Source organism: Meles meles, chromosome 4 (genome assembly GCF_922984935.1).
Source record: "Meles meles chromosome 4, mMelMel3.1 paternal haplotype, whole genome shotgun sequence".
NCBI lineage: Eukaryota > Metazoa > Chordata > Mammalia > Carnivora > Mustelidae > Meles > Meles meles.
Genome location: NC_060069.1, coordinates 46,710,209 through 46,730,778, shown reverse-complemented (window position 1 = coordinate 46,730,778; position 20,570 = coordinate 46,710,209). Strand labels below are relative to the sequence as shown.

The 20,570-nt window shown below is 40.6% G+C and overlaps 1 protein-coding gene across 1 annotated transcript in view; it reads right to left on the bottom strand.

The window, feature by feature from the left end:
- The window catches only part of ATP13A4 (ATPase 13A4), a 126,531-nt gene that overhangs the window by 78,644 nt on the left and 27,317 nt on the right, over positions 1–20,570 (bottom strand). The window contains exons 2-3 of the mRNA XM_046002732.1: positions 14,322–14,495; positions 1,274–1,420 (exon numbers count right to left, since the gene is read on the bottom strand). Coding sequence (XP_045858688.1) covers positions 1,274–1,420; positions 14,322–14,495 — 321 coding nt within the window. The remainder of the gene's footprint in view (positions 1–1,273; positions 1,421–14,321; positions 14,496–20,570) is intronic.

The window sequence follows — 20,570 nt, the reverse complement described above, 5'->3', positions numbered from 1 at the left end:
TTTTGTGCAGGTCTCCAAACTCTCCCTGCAGGGCCTGAATGGTTGTCCTGTCCGTACTGTTGCTCTTCTCACTGTCCCCATGAGCATTGTCATGGCTGAGCCGATGGAACCTCCTTCAATTTCAGTGAAAGTTTCTGTCCTTTATGAATGTAGCTCAGGACAGTTCACAAATCACCTTAATGTCTCATCTTGGGTTTACGACAGCCTGAGAAACGGGCACAGAAGGAGTTATTCCTCTCATTTTATAAGTAAGCAGCTCAAGGCTCAGAGAGGCAGTAATTATCCAAAGTCTCTAAGCCATATGTGGTAAATGAAGATATCATGCCTGGGGCCAGGGCTTTCCATTTGAAGACCTCTGTCCCTTCTTTACATTTTGATTATTTAAGCATTTCTTCATCTTGTTGTCCACCTATTTGTTTGATGCAATTAAAAAAGGTGGAGGTCAATAATAATCTCAGGTACATAAAATTGATTTGGGATGCCTACTTACCCAGGTGAATAACCACCTGTTAGCTGAAGATGTTAGTTGAAGGTGTTTGACCTCTTTTGTTTTTGTTTTTTTAGGCAATTAAGACAATTGGATGATAACAATTGACAACAGAGAAACTGCTCAGCAATTGACTTTTATTATTTTTAAAAATTGAACCTGAGCTCATAAAACTGAACAGCTGTCTACACATACATAAATTTAAGAGAAAACAGTTGTCTTATAAAATATGTCTTTATTATGAATGTTAGCTAGTCATAATCCAAGTAGTATTAATTTGATATGGAGAACAGGGAGTAACCAAATACATTTTTGAAAGACAGAACTCAAAATAAGGTCATTTTGAAGACATAAGAAAAGACCCTAGGATGTTTCTGGGTGATTACCTTTAAGTAAGAGAAACCCTGTTTCATACGTTATCATACAAGTTCTGATGGTTCTAAGAGCTAATGTGTACTGAGCATCTACTGTGCACCTGGCACCGTATTTTCTTTGTATTCCTTAACTTGCTGAATGTCATCAATGAACGGTAGAGGTAGGCATTGTCATCATCATTCCATACATGAGGAAACAGGTTCAGCAGAGCTTAGTAACAGATCCAAGGCTGTACAGTTTAGAAAGATGAAGCTGAGATTGGAACTCAGCTCTGTCTACCTCCAAAGTGCATGTTCTTTATAATGTTCTATGCGTACTGTAGAGGATTGGCACAGTGGAGGATCTAAACTTATATTTCGGGGGAGAAAGATTACATTTCTCTAGCATCAGCAGTTACCATAGTTTACTTACCTTTAGGTCTGGCTTTTTGATGGCTCTATTTATGATGTACTCCTCATCTGTAATGAGAGGGTGGTCAGGAGTGACACCTAACTCGCTGTTTAATGATGACAGGTGGATCCACATTACCTTTTTCCATGAGTAAGTTTGGAATTCATCCTGAGGAAATAGACACCAAAACCCCCATAAAGATGAGAGAAGTCATCAGGCTAAAACTCAACATAGGAAACATCATTTTAATATAATCCTGCAAGTTTATGGAATTAATAAACATTCTACACAAAAATTACTAGTAGATATAAAGCCTTGAAGGAAAAATCCTGTTACCATTTATTGAGGAATCCTGATGTGAATATGAGGCAATGCCCTATATAACAAAATTCAAGGGTAGGGAGGTAGATTCCCAGAAAAGAGCTAGTTTTCCCTCTTACCGTTCAATCCATGAGGCCACAGCCAGATGCAAAATTTCAGAGAAAAAAAAAGGCAAAAAGCAAGCACTCTAAAGGGCTTCTGCGGGTTTCTGAGGATGGGGAAACCAGATCAATCAAAGCATCCCAGGACTTTCAGATCTAACTTCGATTCTACCTCTTCCAGGACAGCCCCTGTAGCACCATTTGGAGGTGGGGGACTATCACTATCCTCACTCCCAAAGATCCTAACTGCCCTCTCCTGTGCTCCTAATCACTTTCTTTTTTTTTAAATTATTATTATTATTATGTTCAGTTAACCACTGTATAGTACATCATTGGTTTTTGATGTAGTGTTCAAGGATTCATTAGTTGTGTACAACACCCAGTGCTCATCACAACACGTGCTCTCCTTAATACCCAACACATGATTACCCTATCCCCCCAACTCCCTCCTTTCTGAAATCCTCAGTTTGCTTCCCAGAGTCCAGAGTCTCCGATAGTTTGTCTCCAGCACTGATTTCTTCCCATTAAGTTTTCCCTCCCTTCCCCTGTGGCCCTCTGTGCTATTCCTTATGTTCCACATATGACTGAAACCATATGATAATTGTCTTTCTCTGCTTGGCTTATTTCACTTAGCATAACACCCTCCAGTTCCATCTTAATCAGTGTTTGCTTTGTATTCTCTTAGTTCACATAGACCACTGGAAGGTAGAAAACATGTTTTATTGTCCCTGTCCATGTGGAGAACTGTGATCTGCCCAGTTAAAGTGAATGAATGGATGTTTGTCCGTGACTGAACGCATGGATTGAAGGCGCCCAAAGGTAACTATCAAAAGGTTAGCACAGGTAGGATTCAAGAAGGTACCTTCCTTCATGATCTTAACTGAAACCTCTTCCTTTGAAGTTCACTGCTGAATTCATCACAGAATAAAACTAGAATGAGTAGCACTGGATTGAGTAACAGGTACTACAATGGTAACTCAGAGACCGACACAGTAATAACTGTAGTTATTATCTGGAATGAGCAAATCTTTTTTTTTTTTTCTTTTTTTTTTTTTTTCAGAAAAAAACACGACTGATTTATTTTACCATGTAAGCATTAAAAAGTTTTACTCTTGTATGTAAATGACAAGAAAAATATGACAGGCAAGTATTTGTAATATATACAATGAAGGGTTAATACTTTGTTGGTGCAAACTAGAAGACAAACACTGGGAGTAAAACTGAAATAACAATTCAGAAAAGACAAAAACGTGAAAAGTGAATATTGAAGGTTGGGTTAATAAGTAATAGAAATCCAGTGAAAACAATGAAGATCCATAGTTTATGTACAAAAATAGGCAATGTTTTCAAAATGATAAAGGTTTTGTTAGAGAGGCATCCCCACAGGTTGGTGAGGTCTCTTTAACAAAGCAAATTTGACAGTTAACACATGATTTATTTTTAAAAATCATATTTATAACCTTATAATTTTATTTCTAGAAATGTACCCCTAAAGAATAACCATAAACATTTAAAAAAAACCCACATTTGTGCAAAGGCTGTCCATCATTTTTACATTAACAGTTTTAAACAACTAAAAACAATGTCAAAGTCCAAAAGAATTCAATGGAATGGGTAAATCTTATGCATAACATCCACAGGATGACTGGGACACCTCAGGACCTAGAAAGGATGGCAAGGGAAGTCCAGCCTGAAAAATAATCTGATGCCTAAGGAATAGAGATCAGAGCTGGGAATTGTCTCCACCAAACCCACTTTTGTGGGGAAGAGTATACCAGCTGCTGCTGCAAAAGGACAAGAGCAGAAGATACACTTGTTGTTGGAGCTAATCTCTTACATTGACTTTCCTCAAGAGAAGCCCACCTCCATAGTTTTGCTCCTTTAGCTTCTTCAGCCTGGATTACACGTCCTTCTTTACTCTCTTTAAGCCTTCATAAGGCTAGACCCTAACCATCTTATAGGGTCCAGCTCAAATTTCGCATTATGGGAACCTCTTCAATTCTTCTTTCCCCTAAAATATCAGGGTACTTGAACCTTTACCTGTCACCTTATCATTCCTCTTTAACTGTGGGTAGGGACGGCTTCTGATGGGTATCTGTGTTCAGCCAGGCCTAACACAGCTTCTGAGAGACAGCCAGAGACTACACCAGGGAGAGATAGAGAAGTAGGGTAGAAGCAGTAGAGGGGAAAGCAAAGCAAAAGGTGTAGGGAGAGAAGGGGGCATAAAGAGGGAAGAGAAAGAAAGGGAAGGAGAAGGAAGGGGACAGACATAAGGAAGGGGGGAAATAGTAGAAATTTGAAAGTTAATGGATGAATTCTAAAAACCAGTAAGTATATAACTAAATCAAATTAGATTTCTATGAAGTTACCTTCAGAGCCTAAAAATGACAGAAAATGATTACATTTCTAATGACTGAGCCACTGAACTGCTGGACATGTTCTGGGTATTGTGGGATAGGCAACAACTCCATAGGACAGATCTTGACAACGATACTGTCAGCATTATATGACTTTGCCTTTGATCACGTCAAAGGGAATATTGTTGTAAGGGGGCCTTTGTCTGAATATCTAACAATAAGAAGAAATAGTTAACATTTATTTAGCATTTCTGTCCCAAGCACTCCATCAGCAAGGCTCAGGCCAGACCAGTCTGGTATGGGTAGCAAGGCCAGAACCGAGACCTGAAGCCAGGTCTTCCTACTCCAAATCTTGACTCCTTCCTCTTTGTTTCAACAAGTTGTCCATATTTTTTTTTTTTTTTTGCTCATGTATGAAAATTACCATGAAATCCGCATTATGTAACAAATAGCATCCAGTTTTCCACAATCTCTGCTCTTTTGGCAGCAGAGAATCTGATTCCTAAAACCAAGCTGTCACCCAGTGGCCCTGTGAGGCAGCCAACAGACCTCTTGATTATAATGCCTAAAAAGGGAATGGCGAAGTGGAATACTGGAACTCCCAAGCTCTCCCAGGCCAATGATAATCTAATGCACCAACTGCATGCCTTCATCTAGGTCCAAAATTCATCTATATGCCTCCATCTTATTATATAACCTGTATCATATTTAAATCAAAGGTGTTTGGATATAGTTGCCTTTAAGTTTATTTCTTACCATCACTCTTACCCCCCCAACTCCTATAACCCATAATTCTATATAATGCAAATGTATAAATCTTTTTTTTTTTTTTGAAAGAGAGAGTACATGGGTGCGTGTTGGGGGAGGGAGGGGCAGCAAAGCGAGCCCCACCCCAAGCTCAATTTCACCACCTTGAAATCATGACCTGAGCCAAAATCAAGTGTCAAATGTCCAACACTTAACCAACTGAGTCACCCAGACCACTGATATAATGCAAACTATAATTCTATAGGTAAAGGAAAGATACCAATAGTGAGACAACTGTTTTTCTTAGAGTGGGTAATAATACTGATTTTTCTCATTTATTGCCATGTTAAACACTCTGTAAAATTATTCATATTTTTTTAAACCCAACTTTTTAAGGAAAAAAGAGCAGGCAAAAAAATGGAGGGGAAAGTGTGTCAGTTGTGAGGTGGTCGCTCTGGTTTACGCCAACAGCTTCTCCCGGTGTTTGGTCTGGCATCGCCCAATATGGAAAAAGCACAGGCCCCTTCCTGAACAGATTTCAGGTCTGAACGATCTTGACCATCTCTGCAATTCTCTGAGCCTAATTTTCTGCATCCGGCAAGTGGGGCTGAGAATACCACATGTCAGGGGTGCTTGAAGAATTAAATGCAATAACACATAATGCACCTGGACCCCGGTCTGGCCTGTCACTGAGTGCAACAAATACTGGTTGGCCGATGGCTCTGTGCCTTATTTTCCACCGCGTGTTGTTCCTGAGAGCTTTCTGTAAATAGGACTTCATTTTCCCTTTGAGGAAATGTGAGAGTCTCAGAGAGTCTTTCTATTTATTTTTCCTTTCTGAAAAAGAAGCAGTCTTACCTGGAAATGGCCATTCCACTTCACTCTGTTTCCCAGCTCTCTCAAGCAGTTAATGATCCATAAGAGACTTAAGTGCACCAGAGGAGCGACCACTTTAAATAACTGCTTTGTAATGCAAATAATCCAAACTGTTTGCTTGGCAAGTCTAGACTTTTAACACCTCCAGGCTCCTGGAGCAGGCTTTACCTTCTTTTTATCAAGAGAATTAACCAGCTCAGTCCCTGAATTTAAAGAGCAGAATTTAAAATAATTCAAGAGTGCATTTCAAAGAACTGAATGTACACAGGGGAACTTTGTTTGACCTAGGTATGTGTTGGGCGGGGGATGGCCACTGGGCATTTTTTAATTTCCTGTGGTCTTGAAATTTCTGAACTTTGAAATGCCAGGCTAATTTTTATATTTGCACAAAGTGAGTGGCCTTGCTTATCTTCTTACAACTTTTTGTAATACACAGCTGTTGGAATTTCAGAGTAGTGTAATGATCACTTTAAGTTCATGCCAATGCTGTGGCTGACCTTGTGTAAGAATTTGCTACACTTCTGAGGGGCGCCTGGGTGGCTCAGTGGTTTGGGCCGCTGCCTTCGGCTCGGGTCATGATCTCGGGGTCCTGGGATCGAGTTCTGCATCGGGATCTCTGCTGGGCGGGGAGCCTGCTTCCCTCTCACTCTCTCTGCCTGCCTCTCTGCTTACTTGTGTCTCTCTCTGTCAAATAAACAAACAAAATCTTAAAAAAAAAAAAAATGTACTTCTGAGATTGCCTTAAGAAGAAAAGTGACCCAGGGTGCCTGGGTGGCTCAGTCTGTTACACGTCTGTCTGCCTTTGGCTCAGGTCATGATCCCAGAGTCTCAGGATTGAGCCCTATGGGCTCCCTGCTCAATAGGGAGGTTGCTTCTCCTTCTCCCTCTGCGCCTTTGCCTGCTTGTGCTCTCTCTCAAATAAATAAATAAAATCTTTACCCCAAAAATAAATAAATAAATAAATTTTAAAAAGATGAGGAAAAGTAACCCATTGCAAAGTTCCAAAAAGAGATCAGAATGGCAGTATTTTTCATTTGGACATGGATACATTGCAAGGCTAAAAACATAAACTCTAGCTAAGATGAAGTCCTTAGAGGATTATGAATAAAGTAATAATAACTTACATTTTTCAGGTTCTTTCTAAAACACTATGCTGTCTTTACAGACCCATGATTTTGGCAAAATATTATTCTTTTTATATTTAATTATCACTTTTTTCTTTCCTTTCTCCTTCTTGGTCACACCCACTGATACTCTTAATAGTTTGACCTAATATTCCCAAAGTTGCTTAGCTGGAAAAAGTTGACATTGGCTAGAATGTAGGATTTAGTTATAAAATAGAGAAAGAAAGTTCTGTGCATTGAAGAAATCTCTCACTAATTATTGTCTCAGTACTCTTGGGACATGTTGCCAGAAAAAGGGGAGAGGTGTAGTGGTATGGAGACAGGACAAAGCAGGGAAGTTGTATGACAAAACAATAATCTATGTTCGTATACCAAAAAAAAAAAGGAAATTCTGAACAATTCAGCATATACTTTTGGGGAGATTAAATATTTTGCTTGTATTCATGATCATTTTCTGAAGGAAGAATGGGTAGTGAGTTAGCTAATTGACCAAAATGTCTGGAGATGCAGGGCATGGCAAGAAGTAACAAATAAAAAGTCAAAATTGGTTTTACAAAGTGTGTAGTAACCAAGGCCCATGGAATGGCTACACGCTAGGCAGGGATTTCATCAAAGCACCTTCCATGTACCATCTCATTTATTTCTCATGACAATATGGCAGATACTATTGTTAGCGCCACTTAACACAAGAAGAGGAAATAGAGGCAAAGTGGGTGGGGTGTGCTAAGTAACTTGCCTGTTATGGATTGGTTCCATATGTTGAAGCCCTATCCCCCAGTGTGAGTGCATTTGGAGATAGAGACATTAGGAAGTAATTAAGATTAAGTGAGGTCATAAAGGTGAGGTCCTAATCCAATAGGACTGGTGCCCTTATGGGGAGAGAAAGAACCAAACTTCTCCCTCTACCACGTGAGAACACAGAGAGCGGGCATTTGGTCATTTGCAAGCCAGAAGAAAGGTCTCACCAGGAACTACTCCTGCCAACACCTTGATCTCGAAATTCTAGCTTCCAGAACTGTGAGAAAATAAGTTTTTATTGTTCAAGGCACCCCGTCTGTGGTATGCTATTATGGCAGCCTAAGCTAATACATTGCTCAAAGTAGGTCAAGAGCAACACTGGGAATAAACCCAGGCAGTCAGGCTCCAGACTCCGCTCTTCCACTGTTTTACAGTATTGCCTCTGTTGAGCTTGCTCACTGGCCAGAGGGTAATAAGATCCTTGGTTCTAACTCTAGTTCAGCTCTGGACAGAAGTTTTTCTTTCACTGCTTACAGCTATGGGACCCTAAACTTTTCTTTAAAGTTCTCTATGCTTCCATCTGTAAAATGGCAGGGGAGGAGGGGAAATAATCTCTACCAGAAAAGACCATGTGAGGTAACATATTTGCAAATATCTTGCAAACTGTAAATCACAATACAATCGGCCCTGTGTTAGTAATCACAGTGGTATGGTACTGGCACAAAAACAAACACATAGATCAGTGGAATAGAATAGAAAACCCAGAAACAAACCCACAGTTTTATGGTCACTTAATCTTTGACAAAGTAGGAAAGAACATGCAATGACAAAAACACAGTCTCTTCAACAAATGGTGTTAAGAAAATGGACAGCTACGTGCAAAAGAATGAAACTGGACCAATTTCTCACACCGTACATAAAAATAAATTCAAAATGAATCAATGGCCTAAATGTAGGACCTAAAACCATAAAAACCCTAGAACAGGGAAATCTGGATGGCTCAGTCGGTTAAGCGTTTGCCTTCAACTCAGGTCATGATCCCAGGGTCCTGAAATTGAGTTCCACATCAGGTGCCTCACTCAGTGGAAGCCTGCTTCTCCCTCTGCTTGCCACTCTCCCTGCTTATGCTCTCTCTCCCTCTGACAAATAAATAAATGATATATATTTTTTTAATCCTAGAAGAGAGCACAGGTGGAAATTTCTCCTACATCAGCCATAGCAACATTTTTACTAGATAGGTCTTCTGAGGCAAGAGAAATAAAAGCCAAAAAACAACAACAAAAACCTATTAGGACTAAATCAAAATAAAAACTTCTGCACAGTGAAGGAAACAACAAAACTGAAAGGCAACCTAGTGGGTGGGAAAAGATATTTGCAAATGACACATCCGATAAAGGGTTAATATCCAAAATATATAAAGAACTGATACAACTCAACACCCAAAAAACAAATAATCCAATTAAAAAATGGACAGAAGACATGAACAGACACTTTTCCAAAGAGGACATACCGATGGCCAAAAAACAAATGAAAAGATGTTCACATCATTCATCATCAGGAAAATGTAAGTCAAAACTACAATGAGATATCATCTCATATCTGTCAGAATGGCTAAAAAAAAAAAAAAAAAAAAAAAACCAAGAAACAAGTGTTGGTGAGGATGTGGAGGAAAAGGAGTCCTCGTACACTGTTGGTGGGAATGCAAACTGATGCAGTCACTGTGGAAAACAGGATGGCTGTCCTTCTAAAAATAAAAATAAAACTACTGTACGATCCAGTAATTGCACTACCAGGTATTAACACCAAAAAATACAAAAACACTTATTTGAAAGATATATGCACCCTTATGTTTATTGCAGCATTGTTTACAATAGCCAAGTTACAGAAGCAGCTCAAGTGTCCATCAGTAGATCAATGGGTAAAGAAGATGTGCACACACACACACTAGAATATTATTCAGTCAAAAAAGAATGAAATCTTGCTGTTTGCAAGCCATGGATGGAGCTAGAGAGTATAATGCTGAGTGAAATAAGTCAGTCAAAGAAAGACAAATACCACATGATTGCACTCACATGTGGAATTTAAGGAACAAAACAAACAAGCAAAAGGAGACAAAGGAGAGATACAGAGAGAGACAAACCAAGAAGGAGACTTTTATCTAGAGACAAAAAAACTGATGCTTACTGGAAGGGAGGTTGGAGGGGGATGGGTATAATAGGTGATTAGGATTAAAGTGTACACTAAAAAAAATAAGTCAGTAAATATATAGCCCTGTGTTATGAAGGACAATGGCTTAAAAACTATTTTTCTTAACATAGAATCATTTCTGATAGGAGAGCCCACAGAATCTCAGGGCTCTCTGGTTGCATGTTTAAGGAAAAACCATGTTGAAATAAGGAGTGGGGGAAGGTGATTCAGAAGAGGGAATGTGTACCTAAAAGAAATATAAAACTGTCTTCTCTTACTTTCTCAGCCTTGACTCTTCACTTTAGTATCTTTGTAGGAAAGTGCTGGTAAAAACCATTAGACCATTTATTACAGATTAAATTCAATTTATTTAATTGTATTAAATAAATATTGAGCACCTGCTGTGGCCACATACTAGATGATGTGGAGAGTGAAAAGTAAGTCACAGTTACTGTCTTCAAAAAGCCTATAATCTAATAAAATAAAAACTATAAATAAACGAATATAGCATAGTGAGGAAAAACTCTGGATTTAGAGGGTCAGAAGACAAGTGCAAGTTCTTTGTCCACACTATTACCTTTCCCTGAGCCATTTCCCATGTGCCCCTCCCCACCAGCCAGTCAGAAGGTGATGTTCTGACTCATTATCCTTTGGAGATTGGAAAGCCTCCTTGACTTGGTCAAAGCCCTATCCTGCCTTATAATCTCACCATAACCATGAATCTTTCCTGAGCAGCACTTATAACAATTGGATATTTATATTTTTTTGTTTAGTGATCTAGTAAACTTCATGAGGTCAAGAACTTCGATTTGACTATTGTTATACCCCACTCCCTGTCCAGAGTTACTCCTGTGGCTGGCACACAACCTGTGTTCATCAAATTTATGAAGGAGGGAGGAGGGAATGAGGGAGAGAGGAGTGGGGGAGGGAAATCCTGGGTGACATTTACTAGGCTTTCTAGACTGCAAAGCTGTTATCTGTATCCTCATCTGTTAAACAGAGACAGATGATAGTGCCCATTTCCCAGGGTTCTTATGGAAATTATATGAAATAGTCAATGAAATTCTGTTTTATAAAATGTGAAATGAATAGCATTTTAATAAAGGGCAGATTGCAGAAAGCATTATAGCAGTCAGAGGTGAAAATATGGAGCTAAAAGAGAATGAAGGAAAGGTAATTAATTCCCCCCAGAATTGAGGCAGAGAATGGATCAGCAATGGAAAAGGAGGTAGATGGCTGGGGGATGACTAGGTTTTCACAAATAGCAGAAGAACACCTACTTTCTATATTCGTGTGTGTGAGTGTGTGCATGTATGAGTTGACTCCTCACCAGAATGTCACTCTACTGGACAGGGATTTCCATCTGTTTGGGTCGTAGCTGTATTCCCAGTACCTATAACAATGTCTGGTACATGATTGGTGCTCAGGAAGTATTTAGTGAATGAATAAATAATTGAATGAATGAACAGGTTAGAAAATAGCAGAAGAAATGTTATGAGTAAAGGCAAAGACAAAAAGTGTCTGGCTCCCTTGGGAAACGGCGTTGATGTGAGGCACCTGGGCTTGGGGAGACCAGACTACAGAGAAGGAGGGAAAGATGAGTCAGGGATCCAGGATACGTGAATACAAATACTGGTGGCTAAGAGCATCCCAGGGCTGGTGGTCTCGGATGCCATTTGCATGGCTGAGTTGCAGAATTTCTGAGTTTTCTAACTAAGGCCCCCAGCACTGACATCTTTAGGTGAAACTGAAGAAAAATGCTCCCCATTAAAACACTGAAATAAAACACCCTGACTCAGCCTAGTAACCAATCATCACATTCTCCTCTGTACATCATGAGTCTTTGACAACATGTCACATATGACAGGAAAGGGAAAAAAAATGCATTTGTAATTATAATAAAGATGAAGACCATGGAAATTATCAGGAGCATCTGAATTCAAAACACCAATGAATGTAAATCATGGTATTTGCATAGAAATGTGGCAACCCTACAGATATCAGTTAAAATTCAGAAGTAGATGAATAATGAATAAAATGCCACTTTTAAAATTACAAAATACAAGTGTAATTACTCTTGTATTTTGGAAAAATCTCACTCTTAGAGGGGCTTAATAAGAGATGGGAAACTGAAAATAAACTGAGCACTAAAGACTTTTTAGTCAGTACATCAGCGCCCACCCCCAATTTTTAATGTTAAAAAATGACTACCTCATCAGTGCCTGTGTTAATGATCTGTAATCTTACCAGTGTGAGATTGATGATAAATACCAAGTACTGATTTTTTAGTAACATGAAAAATAGACATACAACACATTTTCAGGTAATAGTTTTCTTAGCCCTCCTTAATGGGAGGTCTTTATAGTCCAGCTATCACAATATAATTCAAATAAAAAAATTTTAAGGTGTCATTTCATGCAAATAACCTAGCCACAGACTTTTAAACTATTGGTGGCCAAAGCTTCTTTTTATCTAAAGCTCCGATTGTAGGAATGTTTGGTATAATTGAGTTCTTGTCTAATTACATAAAGACTAATTTAGAACCTCATTTATTTGGAGAGTTTCTGGCATAGCAAATCCATTTAAAATGACACATAAGAGGAGGTAATTAAAAATTAAAGTTGAAATCAAGATGAAAAAGGCAAGATTGAAGCTCTGATTAGTTATGGAGGGCAGTGAGATGGGAGAGGGGCTTAAAACACTTTGAAAGAAACAAAGAGGAAGAGGATGGAACACAGCACCCTAAAGCACCAGTGTTTTTAAATTTCTTCCAGTATGTAGCCAGGTGCAAAGTTGACCACATGCCACCGGGAGAGGTTACGTCATGGAGCATGGGTGAATACTGGGGATTCACAGGCACTAGACCTCTTTCCTATGTCCCCCATCCTAGAAGGGAATGCTCCCGGCTCAAAAGGGGAGGGCACAGCTTCCAGAAAGCAGCCTGTTATATGTGGGGCACCTAGCCCAGAGCAGCCTCTTCTATAAAGCAAGCTCTCTGAGCTGCTTCAGCACTAATACACACACACACACACACACACACAAACACACACACACACACACACATTCACAATTAAAATGATCTTCGATCACATATTTTACAGTTTGCAACAGGCTTTTCAGTCCACAACCTCATTTCATCCTCACACCAACGCAAGCAAGAACAAGTACTCTTCCTAGGCCTATTTCCCAAGTGGGGAAATAGAGGTCCTGAAAGGTTAGGTAACACTCCCAAGGTGTCACACATCTGGAGTGCTAGGACCTCTTGACTCGAAATCCCAAATGGTACACTTGTTCCCTGTTGGCTGACAATTTGTTTGTTTCTCTTACTGGATGTTTCTTTCTCTTTTCTCCCTCTTCATTTTCCCTTTACACACTTCCCCTCAAGTTCTCTCATTTTCCTCCCTTCCATTGCCATTTCCTGCTTGTTTCCTCCTATTCCTGTCCATGCCTTGACTCTGTCCGCGGTCTCAGACAGTGTCAGACAGCTAGGCCAGTCAGTCATTGTCAGATCCAGAGAGTCTGGTGGTACTCTCTGAAAGGCAGGGAGCTTTTCTGTTCCTGAGGTTGTTTCTGCAGCAGCAAGAGCGTTGGCCCCTGAGAACGATAGTAGAGCTTGGGAGGAGGTGCCTCTGGTTTCATGCTTATGACTTGTTGCTATCCTCCCCTCTTGCCGCATTAAATTGTGTGAGAGACTGCTGTATATAAAGAGGTGCTAACAGCCCAGCAGAGGTTGATTTATCAATAGTTTGGCTGTCATTCTGGGTCATTTGGGCTGATGTGTTGTGAGAAACGCTCACTAAAAGTCAGTCAGAGATGGATCGTTCCGTGAGACTGTATCTTGACTCCTTCCAATGGGAAGAGCCACTTCAGCCTATCAGCCACTACATATTTACGAACCCCCACCACATACAGGAACTAATGAGCAATTAGCTAATTAGAAACAATCCCTTCCCTTGTGGAGCTGACATGGCAGCAGGAACAGGAATGACACACATTGCCTAAGTGGAATGAACGCTAGGAGGAAGTATTCGCTGAGCAAATTCAGGGAAACTTGCCTAACACCAGCACTTTGTATTAGAGAGAGAGAGAGAGAGCGCGACAATGAGCTCAAAACAAGATGGCTGCCTTTTTTTTTTTTTTTCACCCTAGCATATCTGCAGAATGCAACACACTCCCTCAAAGATTGTGGCTCTCTCAAATCAACAGAAGCAGTATCCTCCCCAGAGGGGTGCTCCCCGTCTCCTCCCCACCTCTTCCCATCCCTTCCTGCAGAGTTGCTCGAGGGGCACTAGGATAGTAGATACATCAAGACATGGGAGAAGCATCCATTTGAACTTTGTATCTTGCTGCCTGCCTTAACTACTTCACATTACCCATTACTTTCAGCTGTTCAGAGGGTTATTCAGGCTCTAATATTCACAAGACTCACAAGTTTAGAAGGAATATCCCGTGAAGCAGGTCTTCTTAATGAGATCCTGTCATACACAAATTATTGAGTTCTTGGTAAATAAATGCAAGACTGTGATGGGACTTTCCATGTGCACGTCTCCCACAGCCATCCTGCAATGAGCTGTCCAAGAGAAAGGGCCACCAGGTACAAAGCCAGATGCACACTTACCGTTGTCCTCAGCAACACGACATCTGCCTCTTGTAAGGAACACGGGACACAATTTGCCCACACATGCCAAGCGGGTCTCCAGTAAAACACCAAGGGGAGGAGCCCAAATGAGAAGATGGATCCAGCAAGACAGAGGGTTTTCCGGCAGCCTTGAGTCCGGTAGCCAAATATCTCCTGGGGAAGAATCAAAATGACCCCAAATATTGGTTAAGTACCGTAAGTATCAAATCAACCAATTGGGATTTTGGTGATAAAACTGGGGGCAGAGAATGAAGAAGTTGAGGAGAGACTGAGAAACTGGAGAAGCATCCCTAACAAAATACCACGTGTTCCCAGGCCTCCAGGAAGTCGCAGTCAAACTGGGAAACTCAGTTTCTATAATTCGAGCACCTGGTTACTCTGTGCCAAACACTATATTAAGTGATACGTTATCTTAAGTCTCTTGAACATTCCTTGAATAGAATGATATTACTCTCATTCATAAATGATAAGGTTGAGCTCAGAAAGCTTGAATGGAAAGACATGGCCAAGGACCCCAAGCTAGGAATTCTGCTTCCAAGAGTCAAACCCACATTTGATCCATAGCCTTCACAGACATGACTATGAGCTATGTGATGGGAGGACCAGATGACCAGCAGTCACATGGGCAGGATAGAACCAGGCTTTGAGGGTGTAGTCTGGATGTGATGAAAAGTGTTTGACCCACAAGAGGGTGAATAACTAACTGTGAACTTGCCGTCAGGGGTTTAGGGTGGGGCTGTGCATTCCCATCCTCCACCCTTGTTCAGTTGCACAAAGAATTTCACAGAATGGGGGAAAATTCGTAGAAACTGTTTGGGTTATTGAGCCCTTGCTATGAGCTGGGAGAGGATTTGAGACCCTGAATGATACAAATATGGCAAGAGAAGAGTCTTCTAATATATTTACAATCTGGACAAACTTCTTCCTTCCAAGTACAGCCTGAGACAGGAAAACCAGCCCTAAAGTTTATGGCCTCAGTTCCACAGTTCTATCACACCAAGTCAAAGGTATCCATTATACTGATCCTCGTGGCCAAAACTGAGAAATCAACTATCTTCATTAAAAGCATATTCTCTGGACCAAGACACGTTGGATTCAAAGCCTAACTCTACCACTTGCTGGGAATGAACCTGAGCACGTCATTTATCCTCTTTATTCTTCAGTTTCTCATCCATAAGATGGGCATGATGATAGAACCCTCTTCACAGGGTTACGGTAAAGATTAAATAAGTTACTACACGTAAGGTCTACAGATGCGTTCATTGCTGCTGCTGCTTACACTGCTGGTTACTGTTTCTCCTACCACCATCTAACCATTTCCCCTGAAGTAGACCTGAAATTCTACCCCTCAGTTACCGGCATTTAGATCTAAGGATTCCTCATGTCAATCATTCTGCTCCTGCTAGGATTGCCTGTTAGGATAACAAGAAAGCTCAAACACACAACTTTAAATCAGCCACCTTCCCTGTCTCACTTGATAAAGATTACATTATCAGAGGGTTTTCTGTGATCCTTGGCTAAAGGTGCCTACATGTGTAATTTTGGGGGGTCTTCCTCATATTAGGAGTGCATATAGGTGCTGACTGTCTGCCTTCGGTACTGTCCACATTTGGCATGCCTTGGATAAAGTATTCACATTAACTCAGAAACATAAGCTCTTGACCAGTTTTGAAAACTAGAATGTCTCTCTTGACATGAATCCTCTCTTGTCCCAAATTCAAGCTCTTGCTGTCCAGCTGCCAGGCCTGGAATGGTTCTGCCCCCTCATCATTCCTGAAGCAATGCTTTGTTGACCCCATATTGAACAGGATCCCAGTCCTAAATCCCATACCTGTTCTGAGTCTATCCCATTGTCTTTTCCCATGTGCTTTTTAATGTTTCTACAGTTTGGAATAGGTCAACTTCTACCTGACAACCCAGACATGGTATCACATTTTTTGAACGTTATATTTAGAAGTTTCTTTATATTGTCCATGAATTGAGTCCCCCATTAATATGTCTGAGTTATACCAATTCTAGAAGCACAGATATCCCTGTTATCATGTATTCTTTTATAGGCTCTGCAATGAGAGCCCTCTATAGTTTCCAAATTGTCTTCATGTTCATTATCGAAATAATGTAAACAGGAATTTTTACCTTCAATTTTTAGCTAAGAAAACTGAAGTTTAAAGTTATTATATATAATAGATGTGATTAGCAACTATTATTGGTAACAATGATAGTAGCTAAGATTTATTGAGCACTTCAAAGCCCTTCACCAAGCACTTTAAACGAGATTAAATAAGTTTCTCAAAGCATAAAGCTCATCAGTAGCTCAAAACTAGACCTCTGGTCTAGACCTCTATGGCACAGGGCAGATAATGTGAGCTGGTCATTTCCACTCTAAGGTTCTTCTTCATTCTGCCTTGGATTTCAGTTCAATGTAGCAAATAATTTTTAAGTGTCCACCAAAAGAACAGACATGTGCTAGACACAGAGATGAATGAGATGATGTCGCTAGCCTCAAGGAGGCTATTAGTTTATCCATTAGTTTAATGGAAAGAGAGACACATAAACATATAAGAACAAACAAGGTTAGAACAATATAAGGGTTATATAGAAAAATGACTATATAAATTGTCATCTGAATTGGATGCTACTAATAACACTGGTACAGCAGTAGACCAGAGTGTCACAGCCAGGCCAGGTAAATATCCCCTGGTTACACAAGAGTGTTGCTTTCAAAGCTTGCCTGCCTTCATTTCTGTGGACACTGTCTCAGTTAATAGCTCATGACCAATAATCCATTGTCAATCTTTTAGTAGAAAGGCTGGAATAATGTGGACAAGGAGTGTTCAATTATTGCTTATTGACGTAAGTTGAATTATACTGACTGGAAGTAAATTGCGTTGCAGGGACTATTAATAGGTATTGGATTTAGAATTGCAAAAATTAGCATGGTGCTGTTTGTTACGATCCTGTAGCAGTTTACTTCCTACAGTATGGAGTGCCTCCCACGTCCCTGAAAATTCTTGAAGGAACCTTCTTGCTACTCTGCACTCCACCTACCCTTACCTCCTACAAAAAGGAATAAATCAGCCAAAAAAAAAAAAAAAAAAAAAGAGAAAGAGAGAGAGAATATTGAGAAAATGTCAAAAGAATATCACACTCATGGCAGTCTACATGCATTATGAAATAGCACACTGTCCCTTTCTTTATCTCCCCTGCTACCCACAGATTCTGTTCTCTCTGTTCCTGAAGATCTAGGTACTTTGCATTCCTAAGGGCTTAATCTTTGGCTGCCAGGAGTCCAGGTCTTCTCCTTTGCAGAGCCCCAATATTCAAGAAGTCAGACTTAACGCTCTCCAAAGCAGTGGTTTCAACTACCTCAGCCAACAGAGCCCCTTAAGTCTACAGATGCTATCGCCAGAAAAAAGTACACACAGATGCATACAAATAGACTTCTCCATAGAGATTCAGAGAACTCCCAGAGTCTAGGTAAAACCTTTCCTTAGAAGGTTCTTGAGGCTGAATCAAGGCTGATCTTTCCAGAGTTTACATTCTGTACTTGAACTTAGGACCTGACACTAAGTGAGCATTTAATGAGTGTAAATGTATGAAGACAATGCTTCTGGAAATGTACATGAGAGGGTGATGAGAGCAGGGCATTGGCCGACTCCAGGAAGCTTCTAGGGTAATGTCATCATCTGGGGGCTCACCAAGTCCTGAGAGTGGCTCTCAGCATTCTAGTCCCAGAACTAGCTAGCAGAACTCCTCTCACAGAGAAGATTCAAGGTCACCAGGTCCAAGAGACTAGTTGGAATGAGAGAGTGAGATGTATGCAATAGTCATAAGACCAGATGAATACATGGGTAGGTATTAAGAGTTTTTCTTTTCCCAACAGCACTGTCTCCAGGCCTGATTGTTCTGCCAGTGGAGCCATACGCAAGCATAGTGCTTAAAATGGGCTCTGGACTCTTCTATGACCATCTCCCACCCTGACTGACATGCCTTCTTTAATCATTGTAATTCATTCAATCAAATTACGGTAAAATCCCATTAGCCTGGAAGCCATTTATTCTCTTTAAGACAATTTTGAGTTTCTTTACTGGCTCCACTAAATATTTGAAAGTTTAAGTGATTTTTTTTTTAAAGTTTCTCTTCCTTAAGATAATCTTTTTTCCCTTATTTCCAAATTTTGGGTGTGAAGAGAATGTTTCACTGTACGAAATTGTACTAAATGAATGCAATTTACATCACTGTTTATCCCCACCACACACCTTACTCCAATTTCTACCTCAGTAGCTTCTTGCTCAACACTTCAATGCTGAAGGATGATTTTCCAAGGGTCTCCTAAGTTCATTTGACTTCTAGATCAATGTGAGATATTCTCAACCGGAATGACTGAATCTAGAAATCTTAAACTGGAGGCTCAAGAAGAATGGCCTGCAGACAGGTTTCTTCTTGGCCCGGTAAGCATTTCTTAAAACTTTATATTGGTCCCCCAGTTGCTTTCATGTAAACATTCTGATTTCTAGCTTTTCTTTAAAATAGATCAGAAATGGGTACCTGGGTGTCTCAGTGAGTTAAGCCTCTGCCTTCAGCTCAGGTCATGATCTCAGGGTCCTGGGATTGAGGCCCACGTTGGGCTCTCTGCTCAGCGGGGAGCCTGCTTCCCCCCACCCCTCTCTCTGCCTGCCTCTGCCTCCTTGTGATCTCTGTCTGTCAAATAAATAAATAAAATCTTAAAATAAAAAATTAAATTAAATTAAAATAATAAAATAAAATAAATCAGAAATTGTGATAGCACAGTACCCATTCTTGTACTGGAAGATTCAGCTAGAGAACACCAAATAACCCAGGAACTATCCCAAAACCATCCGGCGAGAGAGAGGATGAGGCCCTGCAGTACATTCAGACACTGGGATCTTACACAGCACTTCAGACAAACTCTACAGCAACACTCCACAACGTGGATGACTCTTAGTAACATACCAGTAAGTGATAAAAGTTGCTGCAGACAATTACATAAGCATGGAAACATTTTTACAAGGTTAAAAACAACAAAAATTTAAAGTGTATTTTTGCGATAGACTTAAGTGAAAGAAAGCTACATCAAAAGGAAAGCGTCGATTGATGAAGGCCAGGAATTGATGAAGACATGCTATAGGACAATGGGTACACCCACTGAGACAAGGCAGGACCACATTGTCAAATGTAGACTATTATCCAGGTCCTAGCTTTTGCTGGGGGTGGTAGAGTCATCATGTTATTATAAAGAACCCATTAAAGAGATAACCGAACTAATGCAACTCAGCATTGCCAAGTAAAGAGAGTGTCATGAACCAAAGATTATATAGACAATCTAATTGTGAGCACCTAAAGGAAAAAAGGAAGAAAGAATTGATCAGAGTAAGAGATGCCTCCCCTTTAAATGAGCAGGTGCTCCCCTGTTTCTCATGGTCCCTGCCATGCTTTCTCTTTTTCTCCACCCTGAGGCCATATGTCAGATTCATTTCTCATCTCATACTGGGCTGCTCATCAGAGTTACAGCCTCCTCCTAAAGGCCAGCGGTTCTCACCCAGGAGTGATCCGGCCTCCAGGGGACATTGGGCAATAGCTGGAGACATTCTGGGTCATTGTCAACTAGGTGAGAGGTGATACTGACATAGCTTCTAGGTAGAGGCTAGGAATGCTAGTAAATACCCCCCAGTGGAGGTAAATGTGTTACAGTGCAGAGGACAGCTGTCCATCAACCTCCACAACAAAAACTTCTCCAACCCCAAACAATGCTGAGGTTGAGAAACCCGAGTAGGTATTGAGTTTCCCCCACCTAAACTAAGCAAGTCCCTAGTCTTAGTGTCAGGATGTCCTCCTCAGTACTCAGAGGAGACCCAGAGAATTTTGATACTGACATCTAGGGTAGAAAAGAATTCACACTTCACAAGTGCCCACTGAGTTCAGTAGTGGGCGCAGCCCCTCATTTAACAGATGAGGAAAACTAAAGTGTTAAGAAAGAAAGCACATTGCCCTTGTGGTCTGCACCAGCCTCCCACCCCAAACTAAGCCACTCTCATACCTCCTCATTCTGCCCTGGCCATGCCAAACACAGTCCCGGAACCCTCTCCTGCCTCAGGGTCTTCTCACGGCTGACTATCTCTCGTTTGCAGAAGCCTCCTTCAAGTATGTTCTTCTCAGAGTCATCTTAGCCAGTCTCCTACACAATGATAAGCCCCTGACTTCACCCAC